At 55.9% G+C, this 20031-nt stretch overlaps 12 protein-coding genes across 12 annotated transcripts; 6 read left to right on the top strand and 6 right to left on the bottom strand.

Moving 5' to 3' along the window:
- The first annotated feature begins 47 nt into the window (after nucleotides 1–47).
- BDY17DRAFT_79686 (putative polyglutamate biosynthesis protein) lies at nucleotides 48–1681 on the top strand. Its single transcript, XM_033738715.1, has 2 exons — nucleotides 48–828; nucleotides 881–1681. The coding sequence occupies exons 1-2, from the start codon at nucleotides 286–288 to the stop codon at nucleotides 1484–1486; spliced, it is 1149 nt and encodes a 382-aa protein (XP_033593038.1). The 5' UTR covers nucleotides 48–285; the 3' UTR covers nucleotides 1487–1681.
- On the bottom strand, nucleotides 1500–2619 carry BDY17DRAFT_307942 (MAGE family-domain-containing protein; the record flags this gene model as incomplete). Its single annotated transcript, XM_033735156.1, has 3 exons — nucleotides 1500–2116; nucleotides 2175–2532; nucleotides 2587–2619. 3 exons carry the CDS (start codon nucleotides 2617–2619, stop codon nucleotides 1500–1502), a joined length of 1008 nt encoding a protein of 335 aa, XP_033593037.1.
- Nucleotides 2620–2830: 211 nt separating this feature from the next.
- On the top strand, nucleotides 2831–3148 carry BDY17DRAFT_233650 (uncharacterized protein; the record flags this gene model as incomplete). Its single annotated transcript, XM_033730257.1, has 1 exon — nucleotides 2831–3148. A coding segment is annotated over one exon (318 nt), but the record flags the coding sequence as incomplete, so codon positions are not given.
- A 1793-nt stretch (nucleotides 3149–4941) lies between these two features.
- On the top strand, nucleotides 4942–6865 carry BDY17DRAFT_246143 (major facilitator superfamily domain-containing protein; the record flags this gene model as incomplete). The annotated part of the gene is made up of 3 exons (XM_033730704.1): nucleotides 4942–6240; nucleotides 6301–6579; nucleotides 6638–6865. 3 exons carry the CDS (start codon nucleotides 4942–4944, stop codon nucleotides 6863–6865), a joined length of 1806 nt encoding a protein of 601 aa, XP_033593035.1.
- A 62-nt stretch (nucleotides 6866–6927) lies between these two features.
- Nucleotides 6928–8615, bottom strand: BDY17DRAFT_291561 (S-adenosyl-L-methionine-dependent methyltransferase). Its single transcript, XM_033732677.1, has one exon. It carries the CDS (start codon nucleotides 8276–8278, stop codon nucleotides 7208–7210), a length of 1071 nt encoding a protein of 356 aa, XP_033593034.1. The 5' UTR covers nucleotides 8279–8615; the 3' UTR covers nucleotides 6928–7207.
- On the top strand, nucleotides 8611–10269 carry BDY17DRAFT_321253 (S-adenosyl-L-methionine-dependent methyltransferase; the record flags this gene model as incomplete). Its single annotated transcript, XM_033736591.1, has 3 exons — nucleotides 8611–8616; nucleotides 8907–9897; nucleotides 9956–10269. The coding sequence occupies 3 exons, from the start codon at nucleotides 8611–8613 to the stop codon at nucleotides 10267–10269; spliced, it is 1311 nt and encodes a 436-aa protein (XP_033593033.1).
- Nucleotides 10270–10338: 69 nt separating this feature from the next.
- On the bottom strand, nucleotides 10339–11783 carry BDY17DRAFT_321252 (Alpha/Beta hydrolase protein; the record flags this gene model as incomplete). The annotated part of the gene is made up of 2 exons (XM_033736590.1): nucleotides 10339–10995; nucleotides 11049–11783. 2 exons carry the CDS (start codon nucleotides 11781–11783, stop codon nucleotides 10339–10341), a joined length of 1392 nt encoding a protein of 463 aa, XP_033593032.1.
- Nucleotides 11784–11955: 172 nt separating this feature from the next.
- On the top strand, nucleotides 11956–12953 carry BDY17DRAFT_79558 (uncharacterized protein). The gene has a single exon (XM_033738714.1). It carries the CDS (start codon nucleotides 12037–12039, stop codon nucleotides 12856–12858), a length of 822 nt encoding a protein of 273 aa, XP_033593031.1. The 5' UTR covers nucleotides 11956–12036; the 3' UTR covers nucleotides 12859–12953.
- A 96-nt stretch (nucleotides 12954–13049) lies between these two features.
- BDY17DRAFT_321250 (uncharacterized protein) lies at nucleotides 13050–14912 on the bottom strand (the record flags this gene model as incomplete). Its single annotated transcript, XM_033736589.1, has 4 exons — nucleotides 13050–13280; nucleotides 13335–14564; nucleotides 14627–14768; nucleotides 14845–14912. 4 exons carry the CDS (start codon nucleotides 14910–14912, stop codon nucleotides 13050–13052), a joined length of 1671 nt encoding a protein of 556 aa, XP_033593030.1.
- A 236-nt stretch (nucleotides 14913–15148) lies between these two features.
- Nucleotides 15149–15731, bottom strand: BDY17DRAFT_321249 (uncharacterized protein; the record flags this gene model as incomplete). The annotated part of the gene is made up of 3 exons (XM_033736588.1): nucleotides 15149–15225; nucleotides 15279–15655; nucleotides 15712–15731. The coding sequence occupies 3 exons, from the start codon at nucleotides 15729–15731 to the stop codon at nucleotides 15149–15151; spliced, it is 474 nt and encodes a 157-aa protein (XP_033593029.1).
- A 147-nt stretch (nucleotides 15732–15878) lies between these two features.
- BDY17DRAFT_343350 (3-phytase) lies at nucleotides 15879–18117 on the top strand. Its single transcript, XM_033738038.1, has 6 exons — nucleotides 15879–16352; nucleotides 16417–16557; nucleotides 16608–16960; nucleotides 17025–17263; nucleotides 17316–17852; nucleotides 17909–18117. Exons 1-6 carry the CDS (start codon nucleotides 16186–16188, stop codon nucleotides 18041–18043), a joined length of 1572 nt encoding a protein of 523 aa, XP_033593028.1. The 5' UTR covers nucleotides 15879–16185; the 3' UTR covers nucleotides 18044–18117.
- Nucleotides 18043–19833, bottom strand: BDY17DRAFT_79550 (cystinosin). Its single transcript, XM_033738713.1, has 7 exons — nucleotides 19577–19833; nucleotides 19208–19509; nucleotides 19046–19138; nucleotides 18910–18981; nucleotides 18663–18852; nucleotides 18504–18601; nucleotides 18043–18440 (listed from the first exon to the last, which is right to left on the bottom strand). Exons 2-7 carry the CDS (start codon nucleotides 19357–19359, stop codon nucleotides 18149–18151), a joined length of 897 nt encoding a protein of 298 aa, XP_033593027.1. The 5' UTR covers nucleotides 19360–19509; nucleotides 19577–19833; the 3' UTR covers nucleotides 18043–18148.
- Nucleotides 19834–20031: the final 198 nt, after the last annotated feature.

Below are 20031 nucleotides of genomic sequence, written 5' to 3'. Positions count from 1 at the left end.
AAAGCCGTGATTCGGCGTGTTGCCCATTGTACTTCACGTCTAACCATACGATTACCGTCATCATTTAATGCAGACATTGCTTGAAATCAGGGACGTATCGCGCAGACAAGTATCGGCGATCTACGCCGCTCGACTCGCATCTCTTGTTCGAGAAGCTGCAATAAGCAAATCGGGCTGATATGGAAGCCCCACTCCAGCCATATCATCATCAACGTCCGTTCCCTATCCCTCAGACTGGGCATCTCCTGTCTCGCCCGCCTGCCAATTTTCATCCCTCATAACCGCATGCTTCGTCGAGCACGTAAAATGGCTCCACAGACCTTCATCCTCAACTTCATGGGTGACACCATGCTAGGCCGTCTCATCGACCAAATGTTCCCGCAACACGTGGACGAACCCGACGAAGCACGAATAGTAAGATCCTTTCGATCCTCCAACTACGTCCTGCCGACATACGATCCCACAAGTCCCTGGGGAGACACCCTTCCCTTATTACATTCCGCCGACCTGAACTTGTTGAACCTCGAGACGTCCGTCACGACGCATCCGACTAAATGGCCGGATAAGGTGTTCAATTATCGCATGCATCCTGCTAACATTTCTGCGCTGGAGGCGGCGCGGATTGATCACGCGGGATTGGCGAATAACCATACGCTTGACTTTTGTGAGCCGGGGTTGCTAGAGACTGTGCGGACGGTAAGGAAGGCGGGCATAGCTTGTGCCGGAGCGGGTGAGAGTGAGGAGGAGGCATGCAGTCCTGCTGTGTTGCGCCTCCCGTCGTCGCGGGGTGATGGAAAGTTCCACGAGATCCACATTTGGGCCGCCGCGGTATGTCGCTTTTCCGTAGTGGAGATAAAGAAGCTGACCCCTCGATCCGCAGGACCATCCGGATGACTGGTCTGCCATTTCCACCTTCCACTTCATCGACTACAGTGCCAAGACGCGGAGTCGACTGAAGAAACTTCTTACAAGCTCGCCATCAAGCAACAACTCGCCCGCACTAAAGATCTTCTCCGTCCACTGGGGTCCAAACTACTCGTGGCAGCCCGCGCAAGAGATCCGAGATCTGGCGCACTACTTGATCGACGAGTGCAGGATCGATATCGTGCATGGCCATTCGTCCCATCACGTCCAAGGAGTAGAGAGGTATAAGGGCAAGTTGATCATCTATGGCTGCGGCGACTTTGTGGATGATTATGCCGTCAAGCCAGACTATCGGAATGACCTGAGCGGTGTTTGGCAAATAACTGTTGCCGAGGGAGATGCATCCGGCGATGGTCAGGTAAAAGAAGGATTGGAGTTGCGGAAGCTGGAGATGTACCCCACCGCCATTCGCAGGTTTCAGGTTTGGAGATTAGATGCCGATGAGGAGGATGCAGAGTGGGTGCGGGAGAGGATTAGAGATCTGAGTGCCGAGCTGGGAACCAGGGTGATTGTGGACAACGAGCGAGGGACCGTGAGACTAGACTTTGGTTCGACGACGTAGTACGGCGCTTCGATCAATCAGCATCGCTATCTTCGTCCTCTTCATCGTCGTCAGCATCCTTCCTCCTTCGACCTTTCTTCTTTTGCGGTGCTGCATTCTGCCCTCTAGCAGCAGGCGGTGCATCTCCGAGCCCAAGACTCCTCGCAATCTTCCTGTCCAGTTCCTCGTCTGCGCCTTCGTCCAAATCGCCATACACGGCTTTCGTCAACCCACGCACGCCGTCTTCCCCAATCTCCACCTTGCCTCTTGGCCCCACTGTCCAATAAACATCATCGTCGCCCTGGCCTGTGGACTCTTTCACTCTGATCAAGTAGCCTTCCCTTTCCATTCGCTTCAGCAATTTCTCCGTCTTCTCTTGCCCGGTGGCTTGCTGGGCGGCAACGGGCGTGTTATCCTCTATCTCCAGCCGACGTAGATATCGTTCCATTTTGGCAGCGGGGAGGGCGCCGCCGGAGAGACTGATGAGGGAGACCAGGGTGGTGTAAATGGCCGTGTAGCGACTCTCTTCGTCCGATGTCGGGGCGCGCGGGGGCGGGAGGATCGCAGGGTCGTGAAAGTCGGCTGGAAGTGTAGAGACTAGGATCCAAGAAGCTATGGGTTTGTTCGCCTGTGACTGGGACTTTTGCGCGGCTACAACCTGCGTCAGCTGTGCGATTTGGACCGGAGCCAGATGCGGGTATGCGTTTACCTCTCTTCTGTGCGACCGTTACTTTCTCCCTCTGTGGCAGCTCCATCATCTCCATGCCAAAGACGCTTCGCAGCTCCATCTGCGCTGCGTTGAACATCTCTTTGAACTTCCTGCTGCCTGCATTTCCCAGCACCTTCTCGCTGATGTCTGCACGTCGGATAGGTCGCCGTTGGTATTCGCAAGCAAGCGCTAGCCGAACCATCTTCTTAACCAGCTGCTGGAGATTTCCGTCCTCAGCAGCGTTGTTTCCGTCGCCATAATCTTCATCTTCGGGACTGAGGCGTCGACGTTGCGTGGCTGGTTCCGGAGAGGACACGGGAGATGCGGCTGCGTCTGATTCTTCCTCCGCTACGGCTTCCTGTGGTGGATATTAGCAGCAGCTCACACAAGGGAGTATACACTCTGCACTTACCGCACGTCTCTTGCGCCCGGACATTAGAGGCATGCTGAAGGTGTAGGCGAGGTGTGGTTCATCCACGGCAGTTTCTAAGCAGTGGAAGACGCGAGGCTACGCGTCGGCCGTCACGCCAAGATCGCGGGGAAATCTTCACCGCCTTCACGGCAGAATTGTCTCCAGCTTCTCTTTTTCTATTCACATCACAGCAGATCATCAGGCATTTTCTGGGCCCGCCTGGCCTGTCAACAACATGCAGTCCATCCGCCAGGTCGCACGGCTCAACGAGGCGGAGTTGGAAAAATGTGTGCCGCCAAATGCTTCTTGGCATACGGACTACCGCGACACGGCCTACATCTACATCGGCGGCCTGCCCTTTGAGCTGAGCGAGGGCGATGTCCTCACGATCTTCTCACAATACGGCAACCCCGTTGACGTCAAATTAATGCGGGACAAAGATACGGGCAAGAGTCGGGGGTTCTGCTTTCTCAAGTACGAGGATCAGCGGAGTTGCGATTTGGCGGTGGACAATCTCAGTGGAGCTGGGGTTTTGGGCCGCGTGTTGAGCGTGGATCATACACGCTATGCCAAGAAGGAGGGCGAAGTAGAGACGGTTGGGGAAGAAGAGGTGGTGGAGGACGGTGGGGACGATACGGATCGAGAGGGTGACGAGCGAAGGAAGCGACGCCGGTCCGAGAGTGAGAGCGAGGACGATCGGCCGCGACTCAAGGAAGAGGTCGAATTGGCCAAGATTGAAGCGGAGCACGACGACGACGATCCGATGAAGGCATATCTCATTGAGCAGAAGAAAGCAGAGGTCACTGAAGCTCGGGAAAGGGAGAGCAAGCGGAAGCGAAAACACAGCCATCGACATCACCACAAGCACAGAGACGGCGGTGAGGAGAAAACACCCAAAGAGAGGGACGGACCACGATCGCATCGAAAGAGAGATCCAGAGGCGGAGGATCGACGGCCGCGCAGTCATCGTTCCCATCGATCGAAGAGAGAGCGCTCGATCAGCAGCGGAAGGAGCGAGGACTGAATGCATAGAAAGATGCATGCATTGAACATCACCGCCAATACGCTCAGCAATGGTCAGCAACAGGCCATCCGTGAAGCGCTTCGGCTCGCATGTCTGGCTTCCCACCGCCTTCCTTTCCTGGATGCCCTTCAAAGCAACCTGATGCCGCCGAGTCATCGCCTTCCAGACCCGAGCTTCAATCACGACATGGCCCTTGCAGGAGCCCGGGCGGACTTGCCTTTGACGTGAAGTTGTGGAAAGCCTGGCCGGAAGAAAGCCGACGACCCGGAGGGCTGCTTGTGGAAAGTCGAGCGATAGATCTACCGGATGTCGCCGTGCTGCGGCACGGAGCCGTGGCTGTCGGACTCGATCTCGAACATTGTGTTGTTTCTTTCTTTCTCGATCGATTGCCTGGGTTGATGTTGGCCACAGCACGTCTTTCGTGGCCGTGGTAAGATGTAGCGAGGAGAGGCAGTAACCCATTGGAACGAATGTGATGATCCTATCGGCATTCTTGCTCGAATGGGGAGAATCTCTCTGGAACATACCAGGCATCGTCGGGAAGAAGACTCTTCCCAACCTCCGAGGATATCATGCACCGCCGGTAACAGTTGGCCACTCGGTTCACCATCAGTAGCTGGCCAGCCACGTTCCATTCATCCACTCTTCGCGTGGGCTATACCCCATGTCCCGCGCCATACCCGATTACAAGTGCCCCATACCAAGCCATTATGCATGCATTGTGATTTGCAGCCAAGCGCCTCGTCGCGCCATGGGTGGATTCAAGAAATGTAAGCTGCGCTGATTGGGAGCATAGCTTTGTTGCTTGAATTGTGCGACAGCCTTGGGATATGGCGTGCTCGGCCTTCCACGTGCACGAAGCTGGCTTGGCGCAGGAGCCTCACCGGCAGCACGTCAGTTATGCGCGCCTCTACTCATGCACTCTCGCAATCTAGATCCCTTCAACGCGCCCCAATCGCCACCACTGTGCCTCCCTCAAATGAGGTTGGTGGGGCTAGAATGGCTTTGGTGGTCGCTGATGGGCGCCATGTCCCGTCGCCTAGCCCGTCCCTTCTGTCAATCCCAAGGCTGATCCGCCCGGGAATACACGATTTCGCCATTGCATCAATGCATCTCGGTGGGTCTGGTCTCTTGCAACATCGTCGACACGCGAGCGCCCCGTCGTCTTTTCCCGATAGGAAGATCCCCAACAGGAAACGGTTCCATACGCCGGCGGCACCATGTATTGGTATATATCTAGGGACTGCCAGTCGGGCATTTCATGTCAACTCCCAGATCAGTCTACTTGATCATTCTTATTCATCCACTCTGACCTAGTGCCCTTGTACACAATGTCCAAAGACAACGAAAAGGGCGTCTACGTTCATGAGTACGGTCGGTCGAGCCCCGACTCGGAAGAGAACCAGCCTTTCGAGGATGTCAAGATCACCAAAGTCTTCAACCCCTTCCCAGAGGCTGTGGTCGTCGACCCAGTCCTCGCAGGTCGACGGGAGTCTGCTGTCCCGACCAAGGAGCGTCGACGCTCATCCATTGCCGAAGGCGAGGTTGTTGGCACTTTCGGCAATGCATCCGACAATGCCATCTACCGTCCCATCGCCTCCTACGAAGGTATACACCGATACGACCCTGAGTTTGCCTGGGAAGCCAAGGATGAGAAGCGCCTCGTGCGGAAGATCGACTGGAAGATTTGCACGTGGGTCTGCCTGATGTTCTTCGCCCTCCAGCTCGACCGTGGCAACATCGTCCAGGCTCTCTCCGACGGTATGCTCGGGAATCTCAAGATGACCAGCAACAACTACAACTACGGCCAAATGATCTTCTACGTCTCCTTCCTCGCTGCTGAGCTGCCCTCTCAACTGATCTCGAAGAAACTCGGCCCGGACAACTGGATCCCTATCCAGATGGTCTCCTGGTCTCTTGTCGCCTCGCTTCAGTGCCTGATCAAGGATAAGACCGGCTTCTACATCTGCCGATGCCTCCTCGGCATCATCGAGGGCGGTTTCATCCCCGATGTCATCCTCTACCTCAGCTACTTCTACACCTCTGTCGAACTGCCCACCCGACTCTCCTTCTTCTGGGTCGCGTACCAAAGCACCAACATCGTGTCCGCTTTCTTGGCCTACGGCATTCTTCGCTTGGGCGGGCCAGTCGTCCACGAGACCGTCGGCACCGGCGCACACAAACTCAAGTTCTCCTACGACACTCCCGGCCATCAAGGCCTCTACGGCTGGCAATGGCTGTTCGCGTTGGAAGGCACCCTGACTGGGATCATCGGCATCATCTCCTACTTCTACCTCCCGCCATCACCCTATCAGACGGCCTCCAAGTTCCGCGGCAAGGACGGCTGGTTCACGGTGCATGAAGAGAAGATCATCGCCAACCGCATCCTCCGCGACGACCCCTCCAAGGGCGACATGCATAACCGTCAAGGCCTGAGCCCGAGTGCGCTGTGGGCGTGTTTGAAGGATTACCACATGTGGCCCATCTACCTCATCGGCATCAGCTGGCTGATCCCCACCGTCCCCATGCAAGGCTACATCACCCTCAACTTGACCGAAGTTGGTTTTGGCACCTTTGAGACCAACCTCCTCACCATCCCGGCCTACACGCTCTTCATCGTCAGTCTGCTGGTAAGTTCACCCCTAATACAACCCCATACTCTGCTGCATCCACTAACACAGCCCCTGCAGTGGTGGACCTGGCTCTCGGAGAAACTCAACGAGCGCTTCCTCCTCGCCACCGTCAGCCAAATCTGGGTCATCGCGCCGCTCATCGGCCTCGTCGTGCTTGGCCCAGGTCGCAGCCCGTGGGTCGACTACGCACTGTCCGTCCTCGTCTTCGGCATCCCGTACTTCCACGCCGTCTTCGTGGCCATCACCAGCCGCAACGCCGGCAGCGTGCGCACGCGCACCGTCGCCTCCGCGCTGTACAACATGACTGTGCAAGCGGGGAATGTGATTGGTATCAACGTGAGTCGTCCCTCCTTCTCCTCTACTCATCATGCGGCCGCTAACGAGCGCAAAACAGATCTACCGCACCGACGACGCGCCTTACTACTACACGGGCAACAAGGTGCTCATCGGCATTGCTTGCTGGAACATCCTCGTCATGGTCGGCACCAAGATCTTCTACGTGCGCACCAACCGCAAGCGCGCGGCGATTTGGGACGCGATGGACAAGCAGCAGCGCGAGGAGTACTTGAACACCACGACGGATAAGGGGAACAAGCGGTTGGATTTCCGATTTGCTCATTAGAGTGGAGTTCTACGTTTGTGAGGGATGGCGGGTGTGGTTGTATAGGAAGAATATGTTTGGGTGTTGAGTCTTGAGAATGTTAGACTCTAGATGTTTCGAATGAAGTCGTGCCTCTTTCCCAATCAACGTGCGTTTGAATCGTCCCCGAGCCTTGCGGCTTACTCTGTCTCTTGCTATGTGTCTGATCGACCGGCCCCTTGCAATGCTGGCGCATCCACGAGTCGCGCAATCTGCTGTCCCAACATCATGACGCTCATTATATCCGTCTCGAAGAGAAATGCCCCCGTCCATTTACACCAAAAGCGCTTGACGATTTCCAACACAAAAAGACCCACCCCAATATCAACTCCAAGGTCGCTGCCCATACGTAATGTGAAAGAAGATGTAGCTATGCACGCTCGTGTCACGGAGCTCCTTCTTGGCCAATGCAATGTACAAAGCAAGGTCTTCCGCCGGGCGATGCAGCACCTGCGTCCAGCCGCGGAGCATGAGCGACTCCATCCCATCGCGGAGCATCCACTCCTCGAGCTCGCCAACCTGGCGCAGCAAGTCGTCTTTCGGCCAGCCGTTCATGGGAATTTTGAGCACGACGTCGGCGACGTTGATGAAGCCGGCGTCGGTGAGTTGGTGTTTCCACTCGCGCAGCGCGTGCACGGATGCACCCGCCTTTTCGCTGATCTCGATGAAAGAGTCGGTGATTTCGAGCAGGGCGCTGTTGGGGGGTAGTGTGTCGTCGTCGCTGCGGAGGAGCGGGTATGAAGAGGCGAGCTGGATCCAGCCGCCGGGGCGGAGGGCGTTGTGGGCCTGGGAGATGAGGCGGGGCCAGTCGCGGATGGCGTAGAGAAATTCGCGGCCGTGGATGAAGTCGAAGTATTGTCGGGGATAGGGCCAGTCCTCCTCGACGTCCTCGATTTCGAAGATGCAGTTGGGGGGCACGAAGGAGGGTTGCACGGCGGCGATATCGTTGCCGATGATTTCGGCGTGGGGGAATTTGTCGGCCATGTCGATGGCCCAGACGCCGTTGCCGGTGCCCATGTCGAGCACGCGGCTGCCGGGTTGCTCGAGGACGGAGTCGGGGATGGGGGCGAGGTAGAGGCGGTGATTGAGCAGGAGGGTGAATTTGTGGTGCTGGAGCTGGTTGCGGTCCAGCTCGCTTTCGTCCATGGGCAGGCCGTATTCGTATTTGCCGTAGGAGGGATACAGGCGTCCGTTCTCCCGTACGCCGTTTCTCACGGAGGAAAGGACGGAGATGAATGAGCCCGTTTCTGATGCGCCATAGCTGTGGGCCGTTAGTCCAAATATGACGTGGAGTTGGGGTGAAGGGAGCAGCGAATTACCCTTCGTCGTCGTCAAAGTCGCCGTCGCCGTCACCTTCGCCTTCGTCTTGAGGAGTAATGGTGGCGTCGACGCCATTGATTAGATCGTGATCCGCGCTGTCTTCGCCGTACTCGACCATGGGAGGCGCTTGTATGCCGCCGCTGCTGGGGGCGAGAGTTGATGCCGCCATATTGCTTCGTCACCCACACGCCACACGTCTCGGTAGCAGAGAGGTGATCACTATCAACGAGGGACGGGGATGAAGTATAGTGGATTCACCAGCTCGCAATGCATGCAGGGTCGAGTCGACGCCTAGGCCGTACGGCTGCAGGTGGCGTGGTGGACCCTGCAGCACTATCCCCACATCCGGGCTAAGTCGAAGCCACTGGCATCACGCTGCAGAGCATCACCGCTCCGCATCCCATCAAATGCGTGTGCGGGCGGAGGGGTGGTTGGCCAAGAGGAGGAGTGGAAGTGGAGGCGGCGGGGGTTCGGGCGGATCGGGGCGGGCGGCCTCGCTTCTCCGCGCCGCCGCGCTAGCCGTGTTGGACCTCGCGGAGACGTCACCTCGCCGTTGCAATCGCCTGCCCTGGTTGTTCTGCCGATCTGCCCTTCGCTCGGCAGATCGGACCCCGGTTGTGTCTCTTCGGCGTGTGCTACGCTGCTCTATGCCGTCGTGTACCGGCAGGGTTCATGCGACTGTGCCGATCTCACACTCGGTCAGGAGCATGGCTTTTTCTACACCTCGCTCGACGAGCTCCTCGTCCTCAACGTCACGCTTGTCTCTACCTCCGACATTCACACCAACATGGCCACGTCGACCGACGAAGAGATCAGTGCTCTGCTGCAACAAATCGCCGTGCAGGGGCAGGACTGGAAGAAAGGGACCGCCGGAGCACGAGAAGCCTTACTCGATAGCGCTTCTCGCTTACGCTCTTCCCTCCTGACACCCCTCGAGACGCTGCTCTTGACGCAATGGTCCCAGCCCACAGTCAACGCAGCGCTGCTACTCGGAACGCAAATCGGGCTGTTCGAAGCCCTGGCAGCGCAGAATGGAGCACCAAAGTCCAGCAAAGCGATCGCCGACCTGACCACTCCCTCCGCCGAGCCCTTGCTCGTCGCCCGCATGCTCCGTCTCCTCGCCTCCACTAATTATGTGCGAGAAACCGAGGCCGACGTCTTTGCTCCAACGCCCTTTGCCAACGCCATGACGCAGCAAGGCTACAAGGATACGGTCTACCTGATGTGCACCAATTTCCAGCACGGCCATACGAATGTCGCCGAATACTTCAAGCAAAATGGGTACAAGAGCCCGGACTCGGTGCTCTTCACGCCCCTCTCCCACGCCCTCGGCCTCAAAGACGTGTCAGTGTATGAGTACTGGGGCAAACTCAACCCCAAAGCGGGAGCCAAGTTTGCAAGCTGCATGGCCACGTACACCTCCGACCGGCCCGCTTGGTTCCAGGAAGGCTACTACCCCGTCAAAGATCGATTGATCACCGGTGCACGCTCTGGCCCGACTGAGACGTTCATGGTAGATTTGGGTGGTAGCACAGGCCATGATCTCACACGGCTTTTGCAGGCTTTTGGCCCGCAAATACCAGGCAAGCTGGTGCTGCAGGATCGGCCGGAGGTCGTCAAATTGGCGGAGAAAGAAGCTGCACCGGAGGTGGTGAAGATGCCGCATGACTTCTTCCTTGAGCAGCCGGTGACCCGTGAGTCGATTCGCTTTCCCTTCCATCGTGAGCGCCGAACTGACACATACGTTCCCAGGCGCAAGAGCATACTACTTCCACTCCATCGTCCACAACTGGCCCGACGAAGACGTCCTCTCCATCTTCCGCGCCCTCGTCCCCGCGCTGGAGAAAGGCTACTCCAAAGTCATCATCTGCGATGCCGTGCTGCCCAACAAGGGCGCGCATTGGCTGGCGACGGCGATGGACTGGGAAGTCATGACCGCTCTGGCGTCGCGGGAGAGGACGGTGGAGGAGTTCACGGCGTTGCTGGGGAGCGTGGGGTTGAAGATTACGGGCATTTTCACGCATCCGCAGGCTGTGGATTCGATTGTTGAGGCGGAGCTTGCTTGATGTGTTCGGTCTGGTCCATATCAGCTGGGTGCATGAACAGTGCCGCTCTAGATCTATGATGAATGCCAATCAATGCTCCTCCACTTGGACATCGTCAATAGGCGCCATTGCACCCAGCTCGTCCTTCACCTTCACCAGATTGCCCGGAAACTCTTTTTCACCCGTCTTTATTAAAATCGCCAACACCTTCTCAACCACCCTCCACCCAACAGCATGCACAGGCGACCAATGCCCCACACCCTTCAGTCGAACCAAAACCCCCTTCCCACGGGTGTCAGGATGAACAAACTCCGCCAATCCGTCAACGCAGATCCTAGGGTCGAGAGCCGGATCCTCCATCCCGAAAATCACACTCGTGGGACACCGGATGCGCGACTCGTCTATCGCTCCTCCTCGCTCTTCTTCAGCAGGGATAAAAGCAGTGAGCGCAGGATCGAGATTCCCAGTCCAACGAGCGCTCATGAGCCCATCTTTGTACAGATGGAGTCGTGCGTCCCAGATGCGGGCTGGGAAGAGGGAAACGCGGGTGCTGACTGAGGAGCTGTACTGTGTGCCGGTTGTCGTGCTCTGGCTGCACTCCGTGCGACTGGGTCCTAACGAGGCTGCCCAGTGGGTTGCTTCGTCTTTGCTTTTGGGCGAGGCCATGCGGTGACAGGTGGTGATGAAGTAGTGGATGATGAGGGGGAAGCGCTGGGCGGAGAAGAAGGGGAGGTTGATCATGAAGACCTACGCAGGACTTGTCAGTGATTTTCGCCATTGGTTAGAGTCATATCACGCACATAATGCGATTTGAAAAGTTGCGCAAAGAAAACGGCGCCTTCTTCTCTCGCTACTTGCAGAAGTCCCGTCCGAAGGGGCTGCCGCAACCACGCAGAGACAGAGCCCACAGCTCTCTTCACACGCCGCCCAAGCGTAGTGCGAAAATGCAAGGGAAAAAGCGAGTTGACAAGCACAAGGTGATCCACCAGCCCATGAGTCCTCGCCGCTACACGAGAGGCAATCGCGCCGCCCCAGTCGTGCGCGACGACGATACATCGGCCCGCATGCTTCTTTCTTAACTCCGCAGTGGCTATTGCAACGGTTGGCAGAATGTCGTTCGGCGCATAGCTTGGGAGGGAGTCGCTTCCGCCGAAGCCTGGGAGGTCGAGGGAGATTAGGGTTGCGTTGGGTGATAGTAAGTCTGAAGAGAGGAGGTTCGACCAGAGGTAGCTGGAGTCGGGGAAGCCGTGGAGGAAGATGATGAGGACTTGGGCCTTGTGGTCGCGAGTGTCTTTTTGGCGAGACAAGTAGTGTAATTGCAGGCCATTTGGGAGGAGCAGGAAGTTGTGCTTCAATGGATTTTCGGCCGGCGTGTCGAGAGACCAGAGGTCGTGCGTTGCCTTCTCCAGCTCTCGTTTTCTTCGCGGAGTTTCATGAGAGCCGTGCAGAAGCGTGTCGATGCATGCGAGGAAACCCAGCGCCAGGAGGGAAGAACAGCCTTCGATGAGTCCGAGGATCTCCGAGAGGGAAGGCATAATGCACGCAGGCCTCCCGTCTGACATGAGAAGCTGGAGGAGATCGTCGGCGGATCCATCATCATCATGTCAGCTTCTAATAAATTCAATTTATCAAGCTGACAGACGTCCCACATCGGGAAGCCGGGAAGCGCGCATGTCCGGCCAACACGGCGTTGGAAAAGTAGGTCTTTGTAAGGCCAGCGTATATATATATAGACCCGTGAGCATCACTCCTTTCGATCCCTATCCTGCCGTGAAAGCATCAGCCAGCATGGCCGCATCTACCCAACCCATCTTCGTCTTCGACAGCACCCGCCTACGCTCCCATCTCTTCTTCCGCTATGTATCCACCCACCCAGCCTTGGCCCCCATCTACCATCCCTTCCTCACCTCCGCCATGTTCGGCCCCGAGCGCATCTCGCTGTATTTCCGCCACTCGGATGCCCGCGAGAAGGAGGTTCGACAGCAGCGCGCCGATTGCCCCGACACGCCGGCAACGTGCCGTCAAGCGCTCACGGACGCGGTGGCGCAGGCAGAGAAGGAGGGCAAGATCCCCTTTTTGAACGAGCATTGGTTCGATGTGCTGAAGGTTGACGTTGTCCTCGAACTCTTGCGAGGCGGAATTCCTCTCGATCAACCGTCTGCTTTGGGGACCAATCCAACGTATCTCGCAGATGACTTTTTCCACGCTCTCCGGCCCATAGTCCTCATTCGACATCCCGCCCACTCAGTCCGCTCCATCTACGAGTCCGCGTTGAAAGCAACGCAACAGCGGCCCGGCGACGAAGACTTCGAACTCATCACAACGAACAAGCCGATCCGAATCCTTTTTGATTATTTCACGGCGCAGGGAAGACAGCCCATCGTCGTCGATGGAGAAGACATCCTCTGGCGCACAGAGGAGATGTCGAAAGCGTTGTGTGCGAAGCTAGGTCTTGATCCCAGCGGTCTGAGCGATAAGTGGACTCCCACGTCGAAGGAGGAGATTGAGCGCATGCATCCTCTTCTGTACATGTTGACGAAGAATATCCATGATTCGGCGGGCATCGAGCGCCCAGCTGAGAAGGTGAGTGCATGTACATCTCTAGCCTAGGAAGTGCAAGACTGCTGACGGAGGAATGTAGCCTGCTGAGCCAAGTATAGAGAGGACTTACCAGGCGTGGAAAGAGAAGTACGGCGAAACGGTTGCAGGGCAGCTGAGAGTGCTGGCGGAAGATAGCATGCCGCATTATGAGTATCTGAAGCAATTCAAGGTCTGACCTACCCAGTGTCGACTCATCGCCCTCAAGCCGCCCCCTCATCTCCACCATCTTCCTCCTCCGATCCACCAGCATCCGCCTCCTCCGTCTCAGCCGGTGCATCCGATCCCAAATCCACAAAACCGTAAGTATCAGGCGGCACATCGAATTGCTCTCCCCTCAGCGTACCGGCAAGCGGAACAGGCAAGCAAGACGCACTGATGTGGCCTTCGTAATCCGCTCCCATTAGAAATCCGAGAGCCCAGAGGGCATGGCGCTGTTGGGCTATTGTCAGCAATGGTCCAAGAGGAAGAAGATGGAGGCCACTTACTTTAGTCCGATGGAAATCATCATCCATTTCGAAATGCTGATCTCCTCTGAGGACAGGTCTGTGTTCGCGGAAAATCTCATAGGAGTCGTCGACCCAGTCTTCATCTACGTCGTCGGTTTCGAAGAGTTTCATGATTGTCTCGCAGACTACCGCGCGAGCGATAATCGCTGGCTCGGGGATGTGCGAAGCCGTCTGGGTAAATTTGACCAGGTCTTGTAGGATTCCCGTCGGCAGGATAGTCTCATTGTAGAACTCTGTCGAGGCATCCAAGAACTGCGCCACGCCTGGGAGATTCTCCGGTGAGTCGCCGCCGAGTTTCATGAGGAGAGCGGCTTCGGTGAGTGCGGCTTCCATCGTCTCATACCACAGCAGTACGAGCGGAAGACCTGCTTTCGTATTGTAGGCGAATTCAGGACACCAGTTGAACAGATCTTGCGGTCCCAGCTCGCGAGCATGGCAGAATTGTTGAGCGGCCAATTCGAGTTCGCCGCTGGCGACGTACGCATTGCCTTGGTCGATATAGTTGCGCACGGGTGTGAGCACGTCCCAGACCAGTGCGTTGAGCCAGACGGGTTGCGGGCCCATTAGTCTTTTTAACTCATCGATCTCCTCTGCGAACTTTTCGGCTGCGAGGAAACCACTAGGCACTCCATGGATAGTCACGCGCTGTCCGGGATGCTTCATGTTGAGCAGAGGCTGCAGCAAATTCGAGCGTCGCAGCTCATTCTTCTCGACGCTGGCATAGTCGGCGATCAGAATGTCGGTGTCAAAGTAGGCGTTTTGTTGCTTGAATGCTTCGATCCGCAAGACCGTGGCTGGCGTGTGCTCAACGTCTTCCGTACTGACCAGCACCGACGAGGAGAAGGGACACGAATAGAAGCCGTGCTGCATCATATCACAAACGAGGGGCAAGTCGTCCGCAACCACGCAGAATTCTGACCCCTGGCTGGGATCTGAATCGGGATACATGCCATCCGACTCTCGGATAGAGATTGACATGGCCCAGTATTTCAAACCCCAGAGATGCCTGGGCGACTCGGAAACGATGGGGATATGCCAATCGTGGCGCTTGCCGGTGTCGAAGGGCGTCTGCTGCGTGATGCAGACGAACTGGTTTTCCCTCAAGACGTCCACGCATTCCTTGTGGATCAGCTTGTTTACTCCAAGGATTGACGTGTGGAATTTGAAGGTGTGCGCTTTGCTGAATTGCCGTTCAAAGTAGTCGGACTCCTACAGATCGGGACTGATCAGCAGGCTGGGATCTGGTTGGTGTACGTTGGAGCAATGCTTACCCAGTTTCGCTGAGAAAGGGGAAGTTCGCCATATGGCGGCCTGCGAACGTGCTGATGGAGTAGCAGGAAGCGCCAGACGATGCATCGCACCTCTATTGGGAGTGGTAGATTCGGCCTTAGGGGGAGCTTCTTGAGGGGTAGTCTAGTATTGCATATCAGTGGGTGACAATTCCGTATAGTGATACAGGGAAGAAGGGATAGAGTGTGAGTGGACTCACCGAAGACTCAGCGACTCAACTTGGCGGAGGGCTTGCTGGTATTCGCTGTATCTGTTGAATTGTGACATGATGGTAGTAGTTTTAGCAAGGTATGAATGGGAGGCTGGCAGTGCTCCGAAGACGTGAGAAGATGAGAGAAAAGAGTGGCATAGTTGGTGGTTGAGAGGTGTATCTCGCGGGCCTGGCATGGCGCAGTGAATTGAGTCTTGCATTATCATGCGCTGAACGCAGTATATAACGGGGTATCGTGATCGCAAATGCCGAAAGGAGGCAGAACATGCAAGCATGGAAGAGAGGCAGTGCATCATCCCCCACTTTCGACGGTCGTGGTTTGCTTCGCCAGGTGCGCAAAGAAGGGTTGATTGTTGGCCATGTGATTCGCTGGCAAGGGAATTAGCGAATTGCACAGCATGGAGACAGTTTTCATTACTTACGCTTGTGACCCCATGCGCTTCCGCTGTTCCTGCCACCTGTTCCTGCAACCTCCGCTGGCTTGTAGACGGTTGCACCAGCTACATCCCTGGCCAGGAACTGCTTCACTTCGGCGGCGTTGAACCCATTCACTGGCCTGTACTCATCTTCCCGTGCGGGTGATGCTTCTGCTTTCACCGAGCCATTGCTCGCAGCCGAATTCGAACTTCGCTGCGCCCAGACGTTGTTGGCGGGAGGGTTGCGCGGTTGTTGGCTTCTGCCGGCATCTTGACGAGGAGCTTGCGCGGCGGTCGTCTGTTGACTTGGAGATTGCGTGCCCGAGCGGTTCTGAGGAGTGCGGGAGGAGGAGTTTCTGGATCGACTGGCGGTATGCCATGCGCTGTTGCTGTCAGAGCTGTGTGGCTGATGAGCTCGTAGAATGCACAGAACACTCACTTTGGCTGCTGGCCGGACATGGTGTGGAGGTGATGATGTGTTGCAGAAGAGGAGCACGTGGTGTTTCAATCGTCCTCCCCAAGATCGGAGCTGATCGTGGGTTAACGGTTGGTTAAGCTTTGCACTAGCCACCCTACCTTACCACGCTCTAAATCGACCAGCGACTCCTTAAATCCACCGCACTCTTCTTCCCCCATCCCTGCCATGCACCGAATCCACTCTCATTTACCGGCCGCAGTCGCCAAGCCGGCCAGCGACTTTCTCTCTCACTCGCCAAGACGATCTGCGAGTTTGCTCTTCAGTCGTGCGAATCAATCGCTGTAGATGCTCCTCGTGTTCTGTGCGATCCTGCTATACTCTCCCGCCATAGCCGTGGCTTCTCATTGCGTCTAATCTCAAGAAGAGTATAGAAAGGTATTCGTCGGTAGGCTTTTGTCTGAACCGGAGAGTTTCGTTTTCCACAATTTCTCAATCATGTTGGCCATCACAGCCATCACGCTCATTTCCTTGGCTTCGGTCACTTGCGCTCTCTCATTGAATAATGTAGTACCTCGTGCCACCGAGACCGCGGCATCGTCGCCAGTCAACGTCACTACCTGCAATGGACAGGAATACGTCTACCAGCAGTTGGCAGGCTATGGGTGCGTTTCGAAACCATTATTCGATCTTCCGTCCTCATTGAAAGAAATCTAACGTCTTGCTCAGCTACATCGCCTCGGACGCACGCGACCAGTACGGTGACACGATCGGTGGCATCGGCAGCTCCATTGCCTTTGATGCCAGCAGCTGGAAGAAGAAAGGAGCGAGCTACACCGGCACGCTCTACGCTCTTCCTGACAGAGGATGGTAGGTGGCGGTGGCATTCCGGTCGAGACCTGCAACTGACCCTTTGACAGGAATACACAGGGCACACTCAACTACCAAAACCGGATTCAAGTGATTGACGTCACTTTCACTCCCGATCCAAACGCTACACTCGGCAATCCGTCCGGTCCAAACCTCGACCTGAAGTACAGCCGCTCAATCCTGCTCACGGATCCCAAGGGCGTCCCCACCACTGGATTGGACGCCAATATCCGACAGCCCTACCTTGAATTCTTCGGACTAACGCTGCCCAGCGTGAACTACACGGGCAATGGCTATGGTGGCGCAGGACCTGGTGGCTTTCGGGTTGTGCTTGATAGTGAAGGCCTGTTTCTTGGATCCGACGGAACCTTCTGGATCAGTGACGAGTATGGTCCTTACATCTGTACGCCACCGCTTGCGACTACCGTGCTCAAGAGCCATCGATCTCGCTAATTACGTCTCTGCAGATCAATTCAATAGCAACGGCACCATGATCTCCGCTATCCGCCCCCCCGACGCATTCATTCCATTGAGACGGGGCAATGAATCTTTCAGCGCGGATAGCCCGCCCATCTACAATCAAAATCTCGTTCCCAAGCCGGAAGATAATCCGACAGGAAGGAACAACAATCAAGGCTTCGAAGCTTTGACTACGAACCCTGCCAGAACGAAGCTGTACACGGTGATACAGAGTGCCTTGAACCAGGTGAGATGCTGCCAATCATAGTAAACACACACTCTGACTGACACTGGCTCAGGACGGCGGTCTAGCCAAAGACGGCAACAGCAACGCTCGCATGCTCATCTACGACATCACCACCAACCCCCCAACCTACGAAGCAGAATACGTCGTGCCCCTCCCGCACACCATCCCCGGCAACACCAGCACCAAAATCGCCGCCCAGAGCGAAATGCACTACATCAGCGACACGCAATTCCTGCTGCTCGCCCGCGACAAGGGCGCCGGTCGAGGACAGTCCTCCACGCAATCCATCTACCGTGACATTGACATTTTCGACATCAGCCAGGCGACTAATGTCAAGGGGAATGTATCCGATTGCTACACGTGCCAGATTGCGAGTAAGGCGGGTGTGTTGCATAAGGACGTCAAGCCGGCGCAGTATTGCCGCTGGCTCGATTTCAATGTCAATAGCCAGCTTCGACGGTTCGGGGTGCATAATGGAGGCGTGCAGAATGCGGGCTTGCTGAATGAGAAGTGGGAGAGTATTGCTTTGTTGCCAGTCAATCCTGGTTCCAATGATGAGGAATACTTTTTGTTCAGTCTCAGTGATAACGTAAGTCCAAAGACGACGTTTCTGGAGGTAGGCGGTATGCTGATCGTTTCTTGCAGGACTTCATCACGCAGAATGGGTACTTGAATTTTGGAAAGTACCAGTACAAGGACGCCAGCGGGTTCAATCTTTTGAACCAGGCGCTGGTGTTTCAGGTCAAGCTGCCGAAGGGTGCTCAACCTCTTCTGGGGTGATTGAGGAGTCACGTCGAGGGCGGCAGTCAAGTAGAACGTGTGCAGATAACCTGAGCGATGTACAGCCAGCCAGCTTGTCCGTCTTGACTTGCACCTCAATTGCTTCTATCGATGTTCCGTTGCTGGTAACAAGCTCTCTCCCTCCTCCCTCGACTGAGCAGCAGAATCACGCCGCCCATGCCCTCCGCCCTCCACGCTCTGCTTCTCCACAGGTCCGAACAGAATATAATGCTGCACCATGAAGATGACGTCGAAAAGCATGCTGATATTCGCCAACCCGAATTTTAAGGGATTATCCGTCACTCCCCTCCATCCGGTCGACTGGAGCGCGCTGTCGATGACGAGTTGCAGAAGACTTAGAATGCCGCCGGAGAAGTCGAGGAGGACTTGCCAGATGCTGTTTCCGGAACGAAACGAGGTTAGCAGATGGCTGCGAGGGAGGTTGTTGCCGTGCTCTTACCTGAACCCGATGGTTGACTTTCGTCGGACATTGGAGATTGCTTGTGGGGTGTATTTGAATACCGTTACGAGGAGCTTCACGTAGGATATGGCGTTGATCTATTAGCATCTTAGCAGCTGGTTCACAAACGACCCTAGCGAGATAGGCAGTTTGACTTACCACATCGATCCAAGCCCACTTCAGATGGCCTCCGTCGCTCGTAGTGTTTCCACTCACGAGGACGATGCCTATGGTGATGACCACGCCAAATAACGAGCCCCATATGATGCCAATGGAGGTCCTGCCGGCTTTCGTGTGCACTGCAGTGGTTGGCTTCCACCCCCATAGTCGCGGCCAGAACTGTGAGTACCTGTGAAGCGGCACGAGAGTATCAGCCATGCACACCAAGTGGCTGGATCTTACTTACACTACGATACTGCAAAGGCAAGCGTGGACTGCGAATGCCAAGTCGTTGAACCGTACAGTTGGTTCCGGGCTTCTGTTTGAGCATGAGTAACGCTGTATATCCAATGAAGCGTCGGGCTATTCGGGATGGCACGTACGCAGGATGTCGAGCAGCGTATTGCCCGCGAATGACGGGAGAATAGAGAAAGGCAGCCGCGGTGATTCCGTAGCATGAGAAGCCGAGGATATTTCTAGACGTCACAACAATCAATGGAAATGCTTCACTGATGGGGGATGATAGCAAGAGGGGTCGAGCATACAGCAATGGATAGTCCGGCAGGTAGCCCTCAGTCGTTCGTCTTCGGATATTCAGCATGATCTGAGGGTAAAAGGAGAGCGTCCAGCAGAAGAAATAAGCCCAGCCGCAGAGTTGCGAGACGACTCTTGCGAGCTGTTCGAGTTGTGGAATCATTGCGATGTTGTTGGGTGGAGGATGGCGGATCGCATCAAGGCGACTTCAGTGGTTTGTGCGTTTGCCTCTGGCCTACATGTTGGCTTTCGAGATCGTAGATGCACCTGATCAGCAGTCTGGCTCTTGTCTTGAGAAGGGTAACAGAAATGGCTGAGTTTATGCACGTCAGATTTACTGATGATGTGATGACGGGGTGGTGTTGCGATAGCCTGCTTACCTGATCAATTGACGTCCGCCCGCTTGCACAGACACGACACTACAATCAAGCACCGATCTTTTTGATCTTCATCGACGAAGCATTGGATAGGTGTGTTATGAGTGGCCTCTCAAAGACACGATGTGCCGTTGATTGTAACGTCACCTCTCGGCACAGCATCAGCCTTGCCAGGGCCTACCGAGGTTTGCTATGGGCTCGAGTGGAAGATGCGGAATGGAAATAAGCCTTCAACTAAACCGACCACACTTCCGTCACGACGTGCTTTCAATGGCCACCACTCCTCGCGTGTGATTGCCAAACACCCACCCGGATCGTGAGATCTCGGAACGCCCACGTGCTAAACAGTCTAAGGGCGAGATCTAACGCACATATGCATGGAGGAGAGGAGCTGCGAACCTTGGACAGGCGGAAAGTCATGAAGTCATGAACGCCTTGGCGGACCAGGCTGATTGGCC

The sequence above is a fragment of the Neohortaea acidophila genome (genome assembly GCF_010093505.1).
Source record: "Neohortaea acidophila strain CBS 113389 unplaced genomic scaffold BDY17scaffold_2, whole genome shotgun sequence".
NCBI classification, from domain to species: Eukaryota; Fungi; Ascomycota; class Dothideomycetes; order Mycosphaerellales; family Teratosphaeriaceae; genus Neohortaea; species Neohortaea acidophila.
The sequence above is the reverse complement of the archived record's forward strand: the minus strand, read 5'-3'. Positions and strand labels throughout refer to the sequence as shown.